At 37.5% G+C, this 21,242-nt stretch overlaps 3 protein-coding genes across 8 annotated transcripts; 2 read left to right on the top strand and 1 right to left on the bottom strand.

The window, feature by feature from the left end:
- The first annotated feature begins 154 nt into the window (after positions 1–154).
- asb16 (ankyrin repeat and SOCS box containing 16) lies at positions 155–5,614 on the top strand. 3 transcript variants are annotated; one of them, XM_032588678.1, is made up of 8 exons: positions 155–272; positions 597–621; positions 758–1,100; positions 1,176–1,443; positions 3,342–3,750; positions 3,841–3,924; positions 4,899–5,003; positions 5,072–5,614. In XM_032588678.1, the coding sequence occupies exons 3-8, from the start codon at positions 764–766 to the stop codon at positions 5,264–5,266; spliced, it is 1,398 nt and encodes a 465-aa protein (XP_032444569.1). In that variant the 5' UTR covers positions 155–272; positions 597–621; positions 758–763; the 3' UTR covers positions 5,267–5,614. The 3 variants fall into 3 exon arrangements, with proteins under 3 accessions (XP_032444569.1, XP_032444571.1, XP_032444570.1); XM_032588680.1 differs by having other exon boundaries at positions 171–272; positions 814–1,100; XM_032588679.1 differs by lacking the exon at positions 155–272 and having other exon boundaries at positions 296–621; positions 814–1,100.
- Positions 5,615–7,495: 1,881 nt separating this feature from the next.
- On the top strand, positions 7,496–12,368 carry tmub2 (transmembrane and ubiquitin-like domain containing 2). 2 transcript variants are annotated; one of them, XM_032586705.1, is made up of 3 exons: positions 7,496–7,633; positions 9,398–10,017; positions 11,314–12,368. In XM_032586705.1, the coding sequence occupies exons 2-3, from the start codon at positions 9,413–9,415 to the stop codon at positions 11,699–11,701; spliced, it is 993 nt and encodes a 330-aa protein (XP_032442596.1). In that variant the 5' UTR covers positions 7,496–7,633; positions 9,398–9,412; the 3' UTR covers positions 11,702–12,368. The 2 variants fall into 2 exon arrangements, with proteins under 2 accessions (XP_032442596.1, XP_032442597.1); XM_032586706.1 differs by lacking the exon at positions 7,496–7,633 and adding an exon at positions 7,640–7,785.
- A 5-nt stretch (positions 12,369–12,373) lies between these two features.
- atxn7l3a (ataxin 7 like 3a) lies at positions 12,374–20,499 on the bottom strand. 3 transcript variants are annotated; one of them, XM_032586701.1, is made up of 14 exons: positions 20,237–20,498; positions 20,047–20,118; positions 19,034–19,125; positions 18,817–18,949; positions 18,550–18,721; positions 18,365–18,462; positions 18,263–18,285; positions 18,133–18,178; positions 17,615–17,652; positions 17,466–17,537; positions 17,338–17,381; positions 16,934–17,005; positions 15,236–15,366; positions 12,374–15,153 (listed from the first exon to the last, which is right to left on the bottom strand). In XM_032586701.1, the coding sequence occupies exons 3-14, from the start codon at positions 19,082–19,084 to the stop codon at positions 14,951–14,953; spliced, it is 1,083 nt and encodes a 360-aa protein (XP_032442592.1). In that variant the 5' UTR covers positions 19,085–19,125; positions 20,047–20,118; positions 20,237–20,498; the 3' UTR covers positions 12,374–14,950. The 3 variants fall into 3 exon arrangements, with proteins under 3 accessions (XP_032442592.1, XP_032442594.1, XP_032442593.1); XM_032586703.1 differs by having other exon boundaries at positions 17,466–17,534; XM_032586702.1 differs by lacking the exon at positions 20,047–20,118 and having other exon boundaries at positions 20,237–20,499.
- Positions 20,500–21,242: the final 743 nt, after the last annotated feature.

Raw genomic sequence — 21,242 nt, 5'->3', positions numbered from 1 at the left:
CTATAAAAGCTTATCTAACATCTACAGTACTTTCTGATCATTTTTAAGCGCAAACTTTTAAGAGCACAGAACTTCTGTCAACAAATAATAAATCTGAAAAGCCCGTCGTTTCCGAATATAAGGAGCGTAATTTTTTTTAATTGTTCGGTATTTCTAATTATTAGGTGTTAGCTTTTTACTTGATGACAATCGTTATTGCTGTCACGTCTTATTTTACTCTTCTTTTATTTATTTTTTCCAGCCCAAAGTAAACAAATGAATAAATAATAACGGTAAGCTGCTTTATGAATCACTCAGTCCAGCTCATCTAGTCCTCTGTGTGGTGTATTAGATGTCAACATCTGTGCTCTTTGCTTTTTACTGGAGATAAACGTAAGGCTAATGCTGCCATCTAGTGGTGACATCAAATAGTGCGAGTATCAGTTTGCATTCTGATCTAAAAATATCCAGTGTAGAACTTATTTGAGCAGTTATCTTGTGACTGGGCACAAACGAAGGGCATTTGATTCAGAAGATTTTTTTTCTTATGAGTTTAACTTAAAACAGAAATGGGTTCAGTTTTTGTAAATTGCTTTATATTTGTTTGGATTCCATAGAAACTTGAGGCACTTCCATTAGAGGGTGAGTGAAAGCTCTTTGCTGACATTTCTATAAGCAATACTGTTCATTTCTTATACACAAGAGGTTTGAATAAAGTTAATATCTTCTGTTTGCTTGCCATGATCTCATTGGTTTTACTTTATGGGATTGATTGTAGGGTGTTATGTCCAAGGACACATTTCCATTCTCCTCTACCTCACTACGCTCTCTCAGACTGGAGCAGGAGGTCCAGGACTGGGAGGATGAACGGCGAGCTTTGGCTCATAGGAGAGCCATGATCCGGCCTCCGCTGCCTCGGGCCCCCCGACTCCCTCCCAGGCAGCAGCGGCTCCAAGAGGTCAGAGCCCCTCCACCCCAGATCCGCTGCAGAGACACCAGCATCCACAACACCTTCATGTGCGGAGACATAAAGGGAGTCTACGCTGTGCTGAAAGACCCTGCAATGGTCAACGCCCTGATGGAGACGGTGCATGAGGAGATGGTGTGGGCTCCAGAAATGGGTATGCCCCAGAGATTTTAGTTTATATTGTTAATTTAAGTGCTAGCAGTGCCAGTAACGCTGCTGCTTTCATCAGGCATGTGGACGCTGAGCTCCAAGGTGAAACAAACATCGGCCTTACGCCTGGCTGCCAACCGGGGTCACACGGCGTGTGTGGAGGAGCTGCTGTTTCGTGGTGCTGAGGTGAACGCCAACCCTGGAGGCAACACGGCACTCCACGACGCCTGCATAGGCGGCCACCCTGTCTGCGTCCAGCTGCTGCTCTCCCATGGAGCAGATCCTGAAGTGCTGGCAGCAGATGGCAGTGCTCCTCTTCACCTCTGTACCTCTGCCCAGTCATTCCAGTGAGTGGTCAAACCGTTTATACTGTAAATCACATGCATCAAACTCAAGGTCTAGGGACTAAATCTGGCCCACTGAAGCTGTTTATGTGGCCCTTTAGACTCCAAATTACATCAATTAATCCCTTCAGCTTGTCACACAAAATCTACATATCCCCACATTTTCTTCTGAATTTTACTGCAAATATTGCTTAAAATTGGCCAGAAACGTTGGTCAGCCTTACTTGATGTCAAGTTTTAGTCTGTGACTGATACGGCAATTGGTAAAAAGTCACATTTAACATAATAGGTTAGCGCAAATATCACAAATATTCCTTACAAATATTTTTAAATTTGCACTGCAAAATCTGTGATTTTTACTGCAAAAAACAAAACAAAAACATTTACAAAATCCTGGATGGAGTGACCAGTGTGAAAAGATGTTCAATATGTAATTTTAAGAAACGCTTATTGAATACTGAAACAAACAGCTATTTATTGACATTTTAACAGCTTAGTGGGTTTTATTAATACGTTCCTGCACAACCGGCCCTTTAAGAACGTTCAGATTTTTTATATGGCCCAGAATGAGTTTGATACCCCTGCTGTAAATCATTAGCTAACCTTTTTATGCTTAGAAATCAGTAAGGCACACACCTTTTTAAAAGCTGTTTGATTGTATGTGATTATGTACTTACATAAAATGCACTTTATTTGATACTAGTGCCACTCTATAGACTGCCACCTAGTGGACAGCTAATGTAAATAAAAAGTAAAGCGGCCTTTATAGTTCGAAATATATCGTCAACAACAGAACTATGGGAAATTAATTATGCATGAAAGTCTGGAAAAAATATGTTTTTGTGATTGGACTGTAAATTATAGTTTCCTTTTAACCTAAATATATACAGATGCTGTTAAATCTACACACCTGTAAAAATATATGTTTTAGATCAAATCTGATACTTAAGTGAAAATCAAAATTATTCATATGTGAAGTACGTAAAGTTTAAAAGGTGCCGTAATCTGGTTTGCACACACTTAAACTAAACCTTTTTTGAAGCACCTTTGTGATTCAGTTTCAGCTTTTAGATTCTGAATCAGTCTGATCAACTTTGAAAAACATTAGGATTCGTTTTGTTTTGTTTTTGTGAAATTTTCTCATTTGTATCCTACAGCCACAGTTTGCTGACAATTTCCAAATCTACTCCACGGCACAGTGCAGATTGGAGCTTCAAAAGTATTATTTCCTCCATAAAGTGAGAAAGCATAGAGCTTTTTTTCTGAGAAAAGCATCCAGACATGACTAAAATCTTCCAGCATCGTTTGGGTTAATGACCAGTTACTGTTTGATGAGAACAAGGGGAAAAAAAACACTATACCAGTATCATGTTACGGGTTTACTTTTCAGTTTTTGTTAAAACATCCAGCTGTTTGCTCAAAAGCTGGAGGAACAGTTCATTTTTGTACAACAGAATCAGTTCGAACATCCAGCCAAATCAATAACTTTTTTAATGAAGTAATGAAATTGATTCACATCTATCAAATTTTAGTTATGAATGTGAGGAAATTTGAGAATTTTTGGAAAGTTTTTGACTTCATAACTTTTTATCAAATCAAGATGTGGGATACTGATCCCAAGAAGATTGAACGCCGAAATTGAATCAAAGAAAATATGTTTACTGTTGTGCAGATTTCTTTTTTACTTTCCCCTAACATATTTGATTGTTTTTAAGTTGAATTGCACAGGATGTGTTTCAGTTATGCAGGGGGAAGTTTTAAAGTGATTTATGGTCTCATATTTTTATACCATATAAAAACAGGAGAATGTAAACATGTATGTCCAAATATGGCAACACTTTTGTGTCTGATGTTAAGAAAAACTCTAATGCATAGATAATCAGGATTTGACTGTTTCCCAGCTGTGCTGAGCTGCTTTTAGAAGGAGGCGCGGACATCAATGTGCGGAGCCGGGAGTCGAGGCTCACCCCTCTGCATGTGGCTGCTCAGCGAGGCCTGGAGGAGCACGTCCAGCTCTTCCTCAGCCACGGCGCTGATGTTTTAGCCACCAATCGAGAGGGGGAGACCCCCCTGAATGCTGCTTGCTCTGGAGCCGAGAGGCCGTCCGAAGCTGGGAGATACCTCCGTGTGAGCCAGAAGCTGCTGGATGCAGGAGCTAATCCCCAAACTGCAGGCAGGAAGCAACACACCCCGCTGCATAACGCCTGCGCAAACTGCTGCTGCAGGATTGTAGACGTCCTCCTGCAGCATGGAGCGAAGGCTGATGTTGAGAACTGTGCAGGATACACACCAATGGACTGTCTGCTGCAGGTACCAGTTTGCATAACAGCAGGGACGAGATAGATACTAATTTTAAGGCAGAAAGCAGCATAAGCATTGTTTTTGTTGTTGTTTTTTAAGGTTGTGGAAGATTACCCAACTCAGCAATCTGAAGCTATAGCACGATCCCTTCTGAACTATGGAGCAAAACCTGTTTCACCAAAGGTTTAACCGACACTGAGCTGATATACACACAAATATGCATGTCTGCTTTTTATTTTCATGAAAAACTGAATAAAAATTTAGACCTTTGCTTCTGATTCTTAAAAACTCTCAAGTCATTGTTATTCCTTCAGATTGAAGACTGACAGTTCTCCAAACTTTCTGAGTCTGCTGCTTCACCAGTTTCCTTTTTTTGGATTATATTATGAAACTCTAAAACCAGTTTTGTGTCCATATATTACAGATAAATTAACAAATAACTTATTTTAAGTTGTTAAACCTTTATTGGCCACCCTGCTTTTTTAAAACACCAAAGCAAAAACCACATTATGATCCAACTGGTGCTAATTGTTGGAGGCTGTGTGGCGTTCAGGGGTGGACCATTGGTATGTTTTTGGGAATGCCCAAAAGTTTCTGCCTCTTAGAGCAACCCTTCCCAAGCATCTCCCCATCTCAGCTCCTTCAGACTAGCCAGCAGCAATTAGCAGACACCTGGTGGAACTGCGCATCTGCTTATTATACCAGCTACTTCTTTCTGCAACGCTGGTTAAAACATTGTTTAAGGGTTAATAGAGGAGCCATGTTGTGATGACTTCCTGAAGGCGGAGTTTCAGAAAGAGCAGGAGATTCTTAAAGAGACAGATTCCCAATTTCAAGGCGATAAATTATTAAATCAAATTTCCTTTAAGTCATATTTGATATCTACAGTATTTCTATAGCATCTCAAGGCAACATAGTTACTTGATTGGGCTGTAAAATGACAATGTGACTGGAAAATACATAATTCTGCCCCTTTAAGTTGTAAATTTGCATTTCTGAAAAAATAAAAAAATTAAAAAAGCTTTACAAAGAAACAGATTGTTCCCCTTATTTGGCTGACTAAAATAATTCCATATTTACAGAAATAAATAGGGTTTATTTACCTCCTCTGGTGCTGTGTCAGGTTTATGAATTGACTGAACTTTGATCCGTTCCAGATGCTGAAACAGCTGGCCTTGTATCCTGATGTTCTGGGCCTGATGCTGAACTCGTATACATCCATCCCGCCCTGTGATTGGTCAGACTCCCTGCCTCCTGACACGGTGAGCTCTCTGAGGTGTTAAATCCGCTCTCTTGTCGTTTGCTCTCATGTCTCTGTTCCTGCCTGCAGCTTTCCCAGGAGCACCTGTTGTTTCTCCGCTCGCTGCGTCAGAGGAGCACTCAGCCTCGATCCTTGCAGCATCTCTGCCGTTGTGCTGTGCGTCAGCATTTAGGAGCCCGCTGTCACTCAGCTGTATGTGAGCTGAACCTTCCTGGCTCTGTGAGGGAATATCTGCTGCTGTGTGACAACAAGACACTCCAATAAATATTGATGTTGTCATATCATCTTAAAACTTATTACTATTGATTCTAAATCCAAATTGTCACACGCAGGCTGCTTGGTAGTGCAGTGGATAACACTGATTCCTCAAAATGTAAATTATTCTTTAGTTCTTATAAAAGATGCTGCCTGAAAAGTTGGAGTTGGTCACACTAGGTCACGTGTCAAAGTCAAGGCCACAGCTTTTTTTGTGGCCCTTTAGATTCTAGATTAAACACTAAATCTGCTTAAATATCATGTTATCAATCAATTCAGTGCAGTTTTTATCTGTTTACTGCCAAATTATATCAATCACTCTCTCCAGTTTCTTGAGAATTATAGTGGAAATTCACACAAAATCAACAAATCCCTGCACTTTTTTGCGCCAATTCATAATTGGGAGTTTATTGCACATTTTTCTCAGAAATTGTCAAAAACTTTCTTACTTGTGCTAAATGGCTGCCTCAGCCTTAACTGATGTCAGATTATAGTCCATGATCGATACAGCGAGTAATAAAAAGTTGCACTTACCGTCATAAATAAGTGCAAATATTTCCAAATTAGTAGCACAAACACGTTGATTTTTATTAATTTGTGCAGAGGTTTTATCAGTACATTCTGGCACAACCGGCCCTTTAAGAGCATTCATGATCTTCATTTGGCAAAAAAGAAAAAAAAGTGAGTTTGACACCTCTGCACTAGGTGGTGTTTAGAGCTACCAGAATAAAGCTGGGTCAATACAAATGCATGCCACACGTTTCAGATTTTTGCTTGAGAAACAAAAAGAAAAATGGAAACTTTTCCTCTGGCTGTATTTTTAAAGACTATTTTTCTTTGGGTTAATGTATTGAAAACCACAAATTACATTGAAGTTTGTGGTTGTAAAAGGACAAAATATGAAAAGATTCAAGTGGTGTGCATTTGCAAATACTGCAGGATAACTTCTGCAGGGTTCTCACTGCATTTTATTATCAATTATTTGTTTGGCAGCATCATTTTTGTGCAATAGGCTATTTTGTTTTGCATTGTTTGCTTTGCAGATTCTCATTTCCTACATTGCAAGTTTTCTTTTAAAGATTATGTCACAATAAAGTACTCAGATGTTATATGCTTTTTTAAAAAAATGACAATAAAATATTAAGCATTGATTGTTCTTGTTGCTGGTGCACGTTTTCCTTCCACTTAACTTTCTATAAGTATGCTTGGAAACTGGCCTCTGAAGAGCCAGGGTCTTTTGTGAACTAATTCATGTAAAAGGATTAAGTATTAGTAGGATAGAAATTAATATTTTAGAATTCTGAAATTAGTTTTGAAATATTTGTTTTTCATAATTTATTGTCCTAATTTTCTGACATGTTGAATTTTTATTATCTGCGAACCATAACAATCAAATGACAAGAAATACATTTTCAAATGTTTCACTCTGCAAGGAGCAAAAAATCTAAAAATTTCATGTTACTTAGGATTTTTTTAAATTTTATTTTAGAACTTCCTTTATTTATCCCGAACATAAGTTTCCTCCTCAATTGAAGAGGCGTAAATACTTACTTTCTGACACTCTACCTTCAGGATGTCATCACAAAAACATTTCTCCATTAAGTCGTTAACAACATGGGAGATTAACGAATTTCTGAAACATTCATGAAAGAGTCAAAGTAATACTCCAGGTACATATTTGATGAAGGAATACCGTTATAATATGATGTAAAGCTCAAAAAAGTCGCTTTTACATAATACTGCCCTTTTAAATGAAGCAACTCACGGTGGGTAGAGCATCCAGAAATTGTACTCAAGAGTAGGTTTACTTTTAAATAGTATTACTCAAGTTAGCAGTTATTATCAGAGGTGGGTAGAGTACCTGAAAATTGTACCCAGCTAAACCCAGCACAACCTCAACATATTTTTCACTTAAGCAAAAGTAACTATTCCAATGGTAGAAATTGTTTTTAAAAAATGGTTAAAATGACAACTCCAGTACTGAGTAATCAATCATAACATCTGATTTAATATTTAAAAGAAAGTTTTTTTCCAAAACAGTTAGCCATGTAAATGTAACTAGCTACTGCCCACTTCTGTTTAAAACAAAACAGAAAAGCAACAATTTACACTAATCGAAGTTTGACTGGTTAGTAAGTATAGTTTCCTTGAAGTTATATGCTTTAGTTTAGTATATCTTTACTTGTTGCTCTGCTGTAATGTAAATGTAAGAGTGGGAGGAGCAACAGGCGGGCCCCGTTTCCATAACAACCGCTCCCACCTCCGGCTGGTGACGTAACCGAGCCTGCACTGTTATTATTCTGTGGTTTCTGAGCCGTAGCTGCTAACTAAAACCGAGCCTGGTCTTTCAACATGCTTTGACTTTACAGCTGTCTGGTAAGGCCACCCAAAATACAGTTTATCAAGGACTTTTATACGTTTGCTCGAAGACTGCATTCAATGTGAAAACTGTTGCGACAGAAGGAAGCTAGCTGTGCGGCACGTAAACAGCGGAAGGTCGTTTTTCATCAAGCTAGGAAAGCTAGCTGGTAAGCTAAGGAGCTAATAAGAGCAGAATGACAGTCTGACAAGTAAGCAGAACAAAAGCATAGTTTCCTTATGCTTGGAATAAAAGATGGATATGGAGGAGAATATAAACGGCTCTTCAAACGATGTTGACAGTCACTGAATGTAGCTTAAAAAAACAGCTGCTGCGGAGCTTTGAAAGGGAACCAGTCTGTTCTTCCCGACTTTTTAATCTGTAAAGTGGTCTTAAAATAAATTACGTCTGCTTGAATATATTTATATCACAGTCTTTGAGTGTGTGTTTGGAGTATTCTAAATACGTAAGGTTTTAAAAATGTCAGCAGTTTAACTGGTTTCTCCAGTTTTCCCCCACTTCTCCGTCCCCTGTTTGTTTTTTTCTTTTAAACATGAATCCCTATTTTTTCATTTATTAAATGGTCTTAAATTTTATATGCAGTCATTATCCTCTAAATACATTTGCTCTTAGTCCACATTTTGGTCCTGTCAAAAAGTGAGAATGAAGTAATAATAAGCTATCAAAACGTCGTAATAGTGTATTTGCAGAAAATAAACATGAAGACGCATTAATGCAAATGGGGACAATTTGTCTGAATTTGTTGCTACTTTTAGTTTTTCTAATTATATATTGCCATATATTGTCAAATATTGCCCTAACATCTCTTGCATATGTTAGGGTTGTGGTTTGGGCCGCTATAACCGTATAATAACCTTGAGTTAAATTATCTTAGTGTCTTTGCTTTAAAAAAAAAAAGAACTAAGAAGTGATTTAATTTTGATTTAAATATATTATTCTTATCCAGATCCCAGAAATGTATTACTACTGCAGCTAACTTATAACAGTTATTACAATTCTAATATTTTGATGTACATTTGCTTTGATTGGCCTAAACAAAACAACAAAATATTTGCTAAATATGCTCGTTTTCAATGTTTTTAGCAGCCTTATTTCAGATGTCTGACTGTCAGTGCACAGCAACAGATGCATACTTTATCTCTCTTATACCTCATTAAAAAGACTTTAAATCATGATGAAAACAGATTTCAATTTTTAAAATGGTCTTAAACCTTCAGTTTACTTTGATGCTAGTTAATGTCAAGTCGTTGTTTTTTCTTTTTTTCTTAGTTTAAAAGCAACAATCAATTAATTCTTGAGTGAGTAGAAATAATTTTCAGTTTTAGGGGAAAAAAACTACAAGAAAGTTACAAAAAAGAACTAAAATTAGTTAAGCCTGTCACAATGCACACTTAATCGCATGATAAAATGAGCTCAATAATTTAAATTCTGATTAAACATCTTTTCAAGGGAAATTTTATTTCTGATTTTGGTTGTAAGTGGGTTTTCCCCATTTTATTTATTGTTTTTGGGTGTGGCATTTCATTTTGGAAGAAGTGTTTTTACAAAATAATGTTACAGCATATTACAAATATATCACTTGAAAATGGTCTCAAAACAACAATATTATCATTTATCGCAAAAATTATTGGGACAATATAACATCTAGCAAAATTAGCTATCGTGACAGGTCTCAATTTTTGAGTATTTTCCTGTTAAATATAAACATTACAATAAAAAAAAAAATAACTTGAGCCTTACCTGTCCATCTTCTTCTTCAGGTTCAGAGAACAGAGATGGCGGTGTGTGCACTGACCATGCTGGAGGGGGTGGAGGAGGAGGTGGTGGCCACGGGCGGCGCTCTGCTCCTCGCCCTGGCCCTCATCTTAGCCTGGCTTTCGACTCACGTCACAGATCGGGGAGACCACATCCTGGGCACTATCCTCACCGTGGGCGCTCATGCCTCACTAATAGGACTGGGAGCCCACGATAACTACAGCGGGGGGCCCAACGGCGCCGACGCCCCCGAACAGCAGGCCGCCCAACCTGCACAGGAGAACAAGCCGGACGACGGGGAGCCTGCGAACGAGAGGGGAGAGGGTGATGCGGAGGCAGCCGAGGACGTCTGGACGGACCTGCGGCTGGACATACGGAGCAAACAGCCTCAGGCCGGAGCGCTGCACTCCTCTGACGGAGAGGAGGACGAAGCTGACGAGAATGACGATGAGGAAGAGGAGTTAAAAGGGGTAGACAGACATCCGGTGAAGGCCCTTCTGAGTCTGAGAACCACCGTCCCGTGTGCTTCCACCACCACTTCCATCTCCGTCCGACTCAAATTTTTAAACGACACAGAGGAGGTTGCCGTTGTAGAACCAGAAGATACAGTGGGAATACTGAAAAGGTTTGTTGATTAAAAATACCCTGCCCTGAGACAGACTGGTGACCTGTCCAGGGTGACCCCACCTCTCACCCGAAACGTTCGCTGGAGATAGGAACCAGCACCCCGCCCAACCCCATTAGGGACAAGGGTGTACAGAAAATGGATGGATGGACTAAAAATACCTAACGGAAAATAATAAACATACATTTTATTTGTATAGCGCTTTTCTAAACACACTTTAAAATAATCAAATAAAATTACAAACAGAACAGCAAGTACGTCAGACAAAATCATAAGCACATAAATACGTGGCACATTAAAAAAACACAGGATAAACATCAAGCTTAGATGCCGAAATGCTCTAACATTTTGGTAAACCAAGATCGACTGCAGGTTTTGCTTCATTAACACAAAAATGTGAAAGCTGAGCTTGTTTTCTGCAGACCACATTGACATGCCTACAGGGAGAGACAAGTATACTTTTTTATTTAATCATGAGGATTTCATTTATTCAACATTTTATATTTGTCATGTACAAAAACAAACTCATTCTTTGTTGTTTTACCTCGAGTCTGCCTGCCAAAAAACATTTAAAGGGGCCGTACTATGCAAAATTAACATTATGCACGTTTTGTAATTCCAATTGAGTCTCTACTGCTTCTAAAAACAGATCAAGTGCTTAATAAAAACACCAGGCTGTTTTTTGGGAATAAGCTAATGTTTTTTGGTATTTTGAAAATGGCCCATTTTAAAAACCTCTCAATGTAACATAACGAATCAGCAGGCACTACCCCTCACGCAACAAACCCAGCCCGTTACTTAGCAACCCAAGCTGAGCTCCAGCACTTTTGGTCAGCTGATTTTTACCGCCGTATGTACTGTACAATGGCTGCTGGAAAATAAAAAATGCTTTGTTGTTGACTTACCATCCAGAAACCAATTGCTGCATTGTTGTTGGTTGTGCAGGAGGCTCCACTTCTGCTTTTCAAAGATGTACAGTTGTGTAATTGCACTGCTGTTTACAGCGATTTTCACGTGCCAATGTAAACGTTGAGCTTGGGGGAGAGGGGGCAGCAGCTTATTTGGATTTAAAGTGACAAGACATCCTAAAACAGTTCACTCTGAAAGAAGCTCAAAATATTACAGATCTCATTATCCATGAATGATTTTGTGCAAAAAATGTAATAAACATATTTTGAAAAGCATATAGATCTTTCATAACATATTCAAGGAAGCATAATAGGTCACCTTTAAGGTTTCCCAAATATGCATTAATTCCTCTAATGCATCTTTTATCCATTTTCTCTCCTTTTCCAGCAAATGTTTTTCAGGACGGGAGCATCAGGTGAAACTAATCTACCGAGGCCAGTTGCTGCAGGATCCCAAGAAGACACTGTTCTCCTTAAACATCACCGACAACAGCGTGATCCACTGCCACATCTCCCAGGCCGTGCAAGGACCGAACCCGGAGGAAGGGTCCCAGCCTGGGGCCGGGGCCGGCCCCGTGGCGTCTGGAGGATTCAGGTCGGCCAGCGTGGCCATCAGCACCAGCAGCCTGGTGGTGCCCGTATTCGTGGTGATCCTGGCTGTGGTCTGGTACTTCCGCATCAACTACAGGCAGTTCTTCACAGCCCCGGCGACCATCTCCCTGGTGGGAGTCACTGTGTTTTTTAGCTTTCTGATATTCGGAATGCACAGCCGCTGAGAAGACACGACGTGGCTCGAGGCTGCAGCACATTACGAAGTGCGGAAACAAGAAATAACTGCAGCAAAGAGATGGACTAAATAAAAAACAGAGGCTCGAGTACAAAAACAAGGCTGCAGCTGCTTAAATGTGTGTGTGTGTTTGGCAGGGGGCAAAGTGAGCCTGTTTGAGCACATACCAAGAAAAATAAAAAGTACGGTCTAAGCGCAGAGGATTTAACTGGAGCATTATTTAGCAACACTCTGGCTTCATCTCGTCTTTTGTTGGTAGGTTTATCAATCTCTCGTGTGTTACTCTTCATTTTGGAAAAACAAATTATGCTTCAAGAAAAAAAAGGAACATCTAAAAACACTATTGCCCTTTACTAGTTTGACTCCTATGTTATAATATTAGAATAAAAGCTTTCTGTGGGTGAAAACAAACTGTCCAGCCGTCTCCGATTGAGGCGAAGACATTTCTTTTTGCTGCTTTGCATCGGTACCTTAAACATCTGCTAGACATGACATGAGAGAGACTGTAAATATGTTGTATTTTCTGTAAATAAAATAGAGTACATCTGATGAAACTACATCTGGCACTTAACAGACTTGCAGTGGGATATTCTTCCTGATCAATACTGGACTTGTCTTGTTTCAGCTGTATCTAGAATTAAAGAATTTCCAGCCAAGTCAGTTTCATTCGCCTGAATCTGTTGGTGCACTAAATGTTTATTTAGAAACATAGCATTGAAGGGGGAAAAAAACAGTCACATTTAGATACATGGCACTCATCTGTGCTTGATAAATATCAGTCAATATTGCATTATCATTTTAATGCACATCAGCTGTTGGTTTCATTCACAAAAGCGCCAGAAGCAAAAATTTCAAACGTCTGTGTAATAGTGCACATCACGAGCCTCATCTGATTGTCGCCTTCACATACGAACCAGATACAGTTCTGATCATTCTGACATGCTCTCGGTCCTTTTTGCATTTGAAACGGAAACATAATTTTTCAAAGCGAGAACGAGGCACTCAGGCTGAAACAATTGTGATTAATCGATAATTGAAATAATCGCCAACTAATTTAGTGATTGTTAAATTTAGCACACAACCGCTAAAACGTGCAATTTGCTGAAAAAACAGCACCTTCAGAGCACATAAAAGACAAAAAAAACATCAAGCACCTTTTGCAATTATTAATCAGTTAATGTAAATAATCCAAATTAAGCTTAAGCTGCAGATGGATTATTTGCGTTCGCTACAAAAAAGCTATGCTATTGGATTTTAGTCAGAAAATGTGTTCTTATTTAAAAGTAACGGAATTATGTGCACTCCTGTGCATTTCTAATATTGTATCAAACAAATGTGATTTACATAAAAATTTAAGTTAAGTGTTGAGAATATTGTTCAATCTCAAAAAAACAGCAACATGGTAAAAATAAAACTCAACACAATTGGATGTTTCAACAGCACACATTTCCAAACAGGTTTAGGAATAGCTATAACGAGAATCTTCGACAAATCATTAAAAGTCCATAATTAATTACCCAGTTACTCCGATAATGATGGGATGCAAGTCTCTGATCAGAACTGTAACTGAAAACGATATGGACCTTATTTGTGAAGCCAGCTCCACCATAACTGACTTTTTGGTCAAACTGTATCATAATATCAATACAGCAACAAACCAAAGTCTTTCAAGGTTGGTTAAAAACTACAGCATGTTTACTAATAATAAAAAAACAGCATAAGCATATATATATAATCACAGAACACAGATCTGCCGCACTTACTGCAGCACCCATATATTTTCTGACATTCATAAACAGTGCCTGAAAAAATATAAACATAAAAAATACACTGGATTCCTGGTTCAGTTATGCTACTAAATGTTTTTACATGTGCCATAAAAGCCCCTCAGAAATACATGAACATCACTATAAAGGCACTCACAAAACCACATTCACGTAAATGCAGGTAAATATCTAAAATGGCCAAAGTCCTTCCATAAAATGTCACATTTCATGATTTTGTGAAAAGACCACACACACACACACACACACATATCCAAGTGACATTCACACTGAATGCAAATCAGCCCACAGATACACACAATTGTGCAATACAAGGCCAGTATTGAGCCACTGATGAGTAGAGAACGCTTCCTCAGTACTTTTGTTTAAATGGAGCAGAATAATAGCAGGAAGTCACAAAGAACTGAAGATGTCAGAAAGCAAAGTAAAAAAGTTTTTCATGAATTCACTAAAAATATTAGATTTTTTTTCAATTTTTACACAAATTATAAATTATTTATATTCTACATAGTATATTTAGGAAACATGATGTTATAAATTATAAGTGCACAAAGGCTTTTCTCCTTAAATGTGACATTTATCCTGCATTCAACTGATAAAAACTTCAATTAAACAGCTACTTTGTACACAAACACCAAACATAACCAAAAACCATCATAAAACAGTGGTGGCAGCATCATGATCTGGGATTAGCTTTTGTTATTGAATAATAATTATTTTTTGCTCAAACATAGAAAGCCGAAAAGGGATTACAGCAGAACTAAGTCCTGCAGTAATCCTGATGGATTTAGAGAACCTTTGCAAGGCGTCGCACTTACTGCAGCACCCATATATTTTTTTCTATCCATATTTTCTGAGAAATGTGGCATGCTGAAAGTTAACCAAAGGGTGCTTTAAAAAAATAAAAAAAACAAGTAAAATTTTGGGTGCATGCATACTGTTTTAACTTCTTTACTTTTTATATTCCCCCCCAAAAAACAGTGCTTCTCAAGCAAGGACCCGGATTGATAATGACCTCTACTAAAGATTTGTTACATTTCTAATTATACAAGATATGTGTCGCATTAAAGGTGAAAAGAAGTTTGAAATCCAGATTCACTGCATAGATGTCAAAATGGGTTTGACAACTCTGACAAGGAGCTACATAATATTTTTTTCCCTATGTAATAAATCATAATTATTTGATCCAGGTCTCTTTTTTTCTTCTTTTAAGAAATATGTAAAACTTATCAGCAAAGTTGTTTTTGGGTTGAAATTGATTGTGAAACCCCCTGATTTTCTAGTCCTATTAATTTAAAAATAAATCTGAAGCTTCTTGTATATAACTGGAAATTTGCAATTCAATGTAACTGGCCCATAGAAGTAGATGAGTGAGAGTTTATGATGAAGAAGGAGGAGCCCTACATTCAAAGATAAGTCATATCCTAAACCTGTGCATGAAAAGCAGGTCCATGCTAGTTTAATTCATCATAGATGCTGGAAACAGAAGGTGCTGCTGTTTTGGGCTTCTTTTTTTTGGTTGATAAGCTGATATTACTCTGACAGCTGCTGCTGCTGCTGCTGACTCCAGTCATATTTACTCCTCCTCCTCCACTGTTCAAGCTCAGATCCAACCTCTTCTTCTTTTTGGGCCTCTTGGAATCTGAATGATTGGTGCCTGTGAGAGAAACGGATGCATTTATTTATAAAACCTAAATCCTCAGGTTTAAGTTTGATTGATGGCGTTGACATTTCCTTACTGGCTTTTGATGAGGCCGAGTCAGTGGGGGAGACGTCAGGGAAGTCCTCCCACTGCAGGCGGCTCAGTAAGGCCTGACCATTGGGAATGTCAAAGCTGTCGCCTTCCACATCAGCATCAGGAAGCGTCGGCCTGTACACACACAAAAACAGTGAAAACACACACAGTAAAAATAAATTATTTAATATTTTTTATGCCCGAAAAACTATTATTTCTTTTAGAAACTAAACAGGTCACAAACATAAATACAGGTGTTTATTAACACTCAAGTTATTGCGTTGAAAATGTCAGAAAAATACTATGGATGCACCAATCTACTTTTTTCACTTCCGATGCCGATACAGGGATTTAAGTTCTAGTATCGACTGATACCGATCCAATGTAGAAAAACAGTGATTAAGGCAGGGGTGTCAAACCCAAATCAAGACCATGAATGATCTTCAAAGGCCGCTTGTGCCAGAATGTATTGATAAAACCTGTTCGCAAACTGTTAAAATATCAATTAATTCTTAAAATTAAATACTATTGAACATCTTTTCAGTCCCTCCAGGATTTTGTGATACTTTTTGCAATTTTGTTTGCAATAAAAATCTAAATGTTTGTGCTACTAATTTGGAAATATTTGCGCTCATTTATGATGGTAAACGCAACTTTTCCTATAGATCATGGACTATAATCTGACAAGAATTAAGGCTGAGGCAGCTGTTTAGTCCAAGTAAGAAAGTTTTTGACAATTTTTGAGAAAAACCTGCAACAAACTCCCAATTATGTATCAGCGCAAAAAAGTGCAGGGATTTGTTGATTTTGCGTGAATTTCCACGATAATTCTCAAGATACTGGATCGACTGATAAAATTTGGCAGTAAATGGATAAAAACTGCATTGATTTGACTGATAACAATATTTGAGCACACTTAGTGTTTAGTATGGAATCCAGAGGGCCACATAAAAAGATATGGCGAACCGGATTTGGTCCATGGGCCTCAAGTTTGACACGTCTGGATTGAGACTTTTTCTTTTTTTAAACACAGACATAAATGTACTAAATTACATATGCATTTGATAACTCTGCACCAGAACAGCACACTTAAATACACCGATAGCTTCATAAGCTGGTCATACATGTAAAAACAACTTTAATTAGTAAGTAAGACTATAAGAGATAATGTAAAATAAATAATAAAGAAACTGAAACTGTAAAAAAAATACCGTGGTCAAACATGTAAGCATAAACTGCAACAAACCTTCTTTCATATGATTCAGAAAGTGCAATTAGGAATTCTAAATACAATGCAAAAATAAATAATAACGCATAGAATTAGACTGGGTAGATCTGCATTTATGGATTGGGCAAAATGTCACAATTTTCTTTTTCCAATATTGGGACAGATGCACCGATATTTGTAGAGATCGGTGCATTTCTAAAAAATACATAGACATAATATTTTCCCCTATTCTTTAATAATAAATTAGGCAAACATGTTTAATCATTAAGCCAAACAAACCTGTTTTAAAAGTATGGAGTACTTCCGGTGACATTTTGCCTTTTTTTTTGTATAAAACAAAATGCTATTCAATTAAAACATACTTTAAAGGGTTTTAAGTAAAACTTTGTCAGCTTATACTTTTATGAATCCCCAAAATTGTCACTTGGGGAATAAAAACAGAATATTTTTGAGGAAGGAGGCAGACAGACTCACACGGACGGCCCCAGGAGGAACAACCTGATGGCCCTCCTCTGATCATCTGTGTGCTGTGGACATCGATGAGACCTGAAGGGACACAAGGCGGCATTATCAATCAATCCAAGTGCTTTTCTTTTCGCCAACATGTCCCCTCATGTTCATCTTTTCTAGGGCTGCAACTAACAATTATTTTAGTAAACGAATAATCGATTATTCTGACGATTAATCTGCAGAGTTTTCATTTAACGATTTACGCTTACTTATTATAAATGCATTAAAAAAATACAGACATCAATAATTCAATTACTTTTTTAAAGTATGAAACATGTTGTCTACAATCCAATAACGGCATTCCTTTAGAGAATCCTTTGCAGCAAAAAATGCATCGGTTAAACAAATACCCCCCACACAGTGACTACCTTGTGCACATCTTCTTGGTATGCTCAGAGATCACCCCACATTGCTGCAGAAACACATCACTTTAATTAACAATTAAAGTTAACAGTGACCAGAAACATTAGTGCATGGTGCCATGAAAGATGCTCACTGTTGTTAGTAAAGATCTGATTTCATTTGGTCCCAAGCTTTCATAGCTGATGCCAGCGTTGTAGTTGTACTGCTGAGAAAGACAAAACCATCTGAAATCAGGACGGAAAAATATAGAATAAAAGTCACAAATGTCTGAAGATTTGTTACCTTGTAGGGATCCGAACTAAGGCTAGTCCCAAGCTCGCCTAAATGACACAAGAAATACATCTTAATGTACTATAATTTTAAAAAATGTGTTCAATGACGTTTAATTTGTAAAAGTAGCTCTCCATTTTCACTTTACAAAGATGTAACTTTTTCATGGTCCCTTGTTTTAAAACTGTGACTCTTAAATTTGTGACAGAAATTTTCCGGTATTTAATAAGCAAAATTGAAAGTCAAACTAAACAAATGTGTGTAAACGGGGTTTAAACAATTAGCAAAGTAAAAAATTATTCATGCTTAATCAGCATTTAAAATAAAAACAAACAAAAACATTTTCAACGCTCTAAAAATTTTTTTTTTTTTTAATTCGCAAGCTTTATAAACTAGTTTGCATTTTTTAAAGAAAAGCAAAACCTTTTCTGTTCTCTTTCATATCATCTTGACTGTAAGATAGGTTACAGATTATTAACTGAGATTAATCTTTTCCACTAAAACAGAATCTAATCTTTTGAGCCACTCACCATTTTTATGTTTCAGAGATTTGGATCTTCTTGGAGAGTTCTGATTCTGCAAAAGGAAAATATTATAATTAAACTTCTACCTGCAATCAGAAAGCGTTTACTCTGTGCCTAAACACTACAACTAATTTACCTTATCTGGCCTTCTCTTCTTGGCTGCAAAAGATGCATGATAAATGTGCTTAGTATGTATCAGCATTAACAGAGTTATCTATGACGATTTTTAGGTTCTCACCTTTCTTTTCCGCTCCGTACGACCAATCATTGTCGTTAAGGTCGTCGTTATCTTCCTGATCACTCTCAGATTTGCTGATGTTGTTATTGGTGGCTAATCTTTTAAAACCAAACAATTAATGAGATAACATAAAAGTTCAGAATTTAAAATGAGACACAAATCAGTCCCAATCATTACTGACTGACCTGCGGTTAGCGATGCGGCTGCTGTTGCGTCCCATGCCGAGACATTTTTCCAGATGAGGAGCAAAGCGAGAAGCTGCTATTAACCTTTTACAGTTGGGACATTCACACTCTTTATTCTTCCACTGATTAAACACCTGACCAAATATGTCCACTCCTGGCTGATCCACTATTTCTGAAGGAATAAACAGATACATATATGGTAAAAGAACCTGGTGACAGAGGGGGAAAATTTTTTACCAGAAAACACTAGAAGGACTGGCCACCAACCAAACTCCTTTATGCTGTCTTGGTCCGTTTCATCCAAGAAGAAATAGCCCTGTTTAACGGCGCGATGCACCTCAAAACACAGGCCCAAACACGCATCTTCCACCAGCTCAGAGTACACGTCTTGGATGAGGGCCTGCAAAATAAACAATACAAAGTGCAAAATAGGGATTAAATATTCAAAAACAAACACAAAGAAATCTGTTCGAGGAAGAATCACCTCCAGCCTGGTGTTGTCTGGGCCAGAGAGGGGCTTTTCCTCCATTTTCATTTGAAAATCTGTGATGGACCTCTGGACCTTAAGATGCTGACCTGGGAACATAAAGTCAGACTTAAAGATACTTTGCAGTCATGCATTTTTTTCCAATAATAAATCCACACTGACCCCATAAAAAAAAAACATCTGAGCATTGGAGCTTGACTTTTGACAAAGCAGGATTTTTTTTTAAATACAATATTTTCAAAACACCATCAAAGCTGCTTTAGGATTTATTTTACTGATGAAATCACCAGAGGCTGAATCGAGCTGTTTGCAGAGTGAAAGTCTTTCTTGTTACAACATTGTCAACTTTATGTGTTTGACTCAGATTATGTTCAAACCATTATTGTTGCCAACATACATGGTGAACCTAAAGATAACTAAAGCCTTCAGAACTTTAAATGGCACAAATTGATATTCTTGTTTGACTTTTTCCATTTAACTCCCAAGATCATTAAAAAAAAGAAAACAGGTCATTTCAAAAGAATGCTACCTCCTGTGATGTCACCAGAGACATGTGTGCTTTAAAGAGTGCTTATAAGATGACAGATTTCTTTGAGTAAATCACAACTTACATTAGATATTGACATTAATGTAATATCATTCCACACGTGTCAAACTATACCTTAAGTCAGTTTAATTTATTCAACAGATATGTCTGATAAGTAGCTTTAAGAGTCCTAAATTTACAGTGAAATCACAGATTAAGTCAAATTGACATCAGGATATCTAGATTTAAAGTAAAAAGATGAATAAATTGCTTCATTTTGTCAAACATAAGAGATGGTTTAATCATATATACTGCATTATGTCGATTAACATACAATAAAAGCCTGCCATTCATTTAAATAAAACGCAAAACTCACCTAAAATAATAAATACGGCAGTTATCTCATCAAAATCAATAACAACAATCACATAAACGTTTCCAAAAATAAAATAGATGCATTTTTAACAGCAACAAAGTCACTTACCTGTCGTTTATGGTTTTTAAACGCTTGTCATCGCCGTTTATTGGCTAAAATGAGCGTTACTATCTTCCAGTCCTGTTAGTTTAATACATTAGGATTTAATTTTGACAGGGTTTAAGCGACGCAAGCGAGACGAATTAATGAAGCAGCTGGAGACCGAATTACAAATTAAACAGAAGGTGTTTCCTCTTACCCCGTCATACCAGAAACTCAGCCCGAATCTGGCAGTTTTCCTGAGGTAGCCAACATAACCGGTTCCGTCCAAATAAACTGTACGACGAGCAAATAAAAAATAACTGCTCCTAGGCTGCCGCCATCTTTAATGCTGCAGGTAAAACAGTTTCCGCGTTTAAAGGGGAAACCGTCGCAGGTGTCAGCTAGCTAAACTCAGACGTTAAGAAACCAGTTTCACCGAAGAGGCCAACAGAAAAAAAAAAACCCGCTGACAAACAGGAAGAGGATAAAAACATTAGCAACCCACTAACTTCCGGTTTCGATTTTACAAATAAAAGTTTCTTCATTATGAAACTGACATGCTTTTCAATAGACTTTGAGAGAGTTTCTTGTCAGCAATATTTAAAATGTGCTCCTATTTAATGTTTAGGATTTAAATGTTTAGATTTATAGTCCTAACTACCGTAATCTCAGCAAGAAGTGCTCACCAGCCAATATATGGTTTCTACTCTGTCAATTTATTTTATATGTGCAGCAACCATATTGGATTTTGCTGCTGGGATTGGTGGAGAAGCTCCGACTTTTATTAGCTTCAGGGTGTATTCTAGCTGAATTTTTCAGCTTATATCTGAGCAATTTTTCTTTTTCATTATCTTATTTCTTAGCAACACACTTCTCACAACTCAGGAATTAGTCTAGTCAGTATTGGTATTATTTTGTAGGCCTGAAGCAGAAAAGTTTCAAATGTTACTTATATAAAGAAAGGAATTTTAAAATTTTGTATTTGTACATTTGTTTACATCCAATCCAATGTTTTACTCTGACAATCCACGTCCAGTTGACAGTCACATTGGCATAGAGGAGATTTGACCCTCACCCTGCCAATGTGAGATGCTTACATTTTTCATGATCTTTCATTTTATGTAGCAGTTTTCGAAACATATTTTGGACATCTAAAAAGCAGTTAAAACAATAAAATTATAAAAATGTACCAGAAAAAAAAGTGAAAATCTAGAGATTTGATA

Source organism: Xiphophorus hellerii, chromosome 16 (genome assembly GCF_003331165.1).
Source record: "Xiphophorus hellerii strain 12219 chromosome 16, Xiphophorus_hellerii-4.1, whole genome shotgun sequence".
Taxonomy (NCBI): domain Eukaryota; kingdom Metazoa; phylum Chordata; class Actinopteri; order Cyprinodontiformes; family Poeciliidae; genus Xiphophorus; species Xiphophorus hellerii.
Note: the sequence above shows the minus strand (reverse complement) of the source record. Positions and strands in the feature narration are given on the sequence as shown.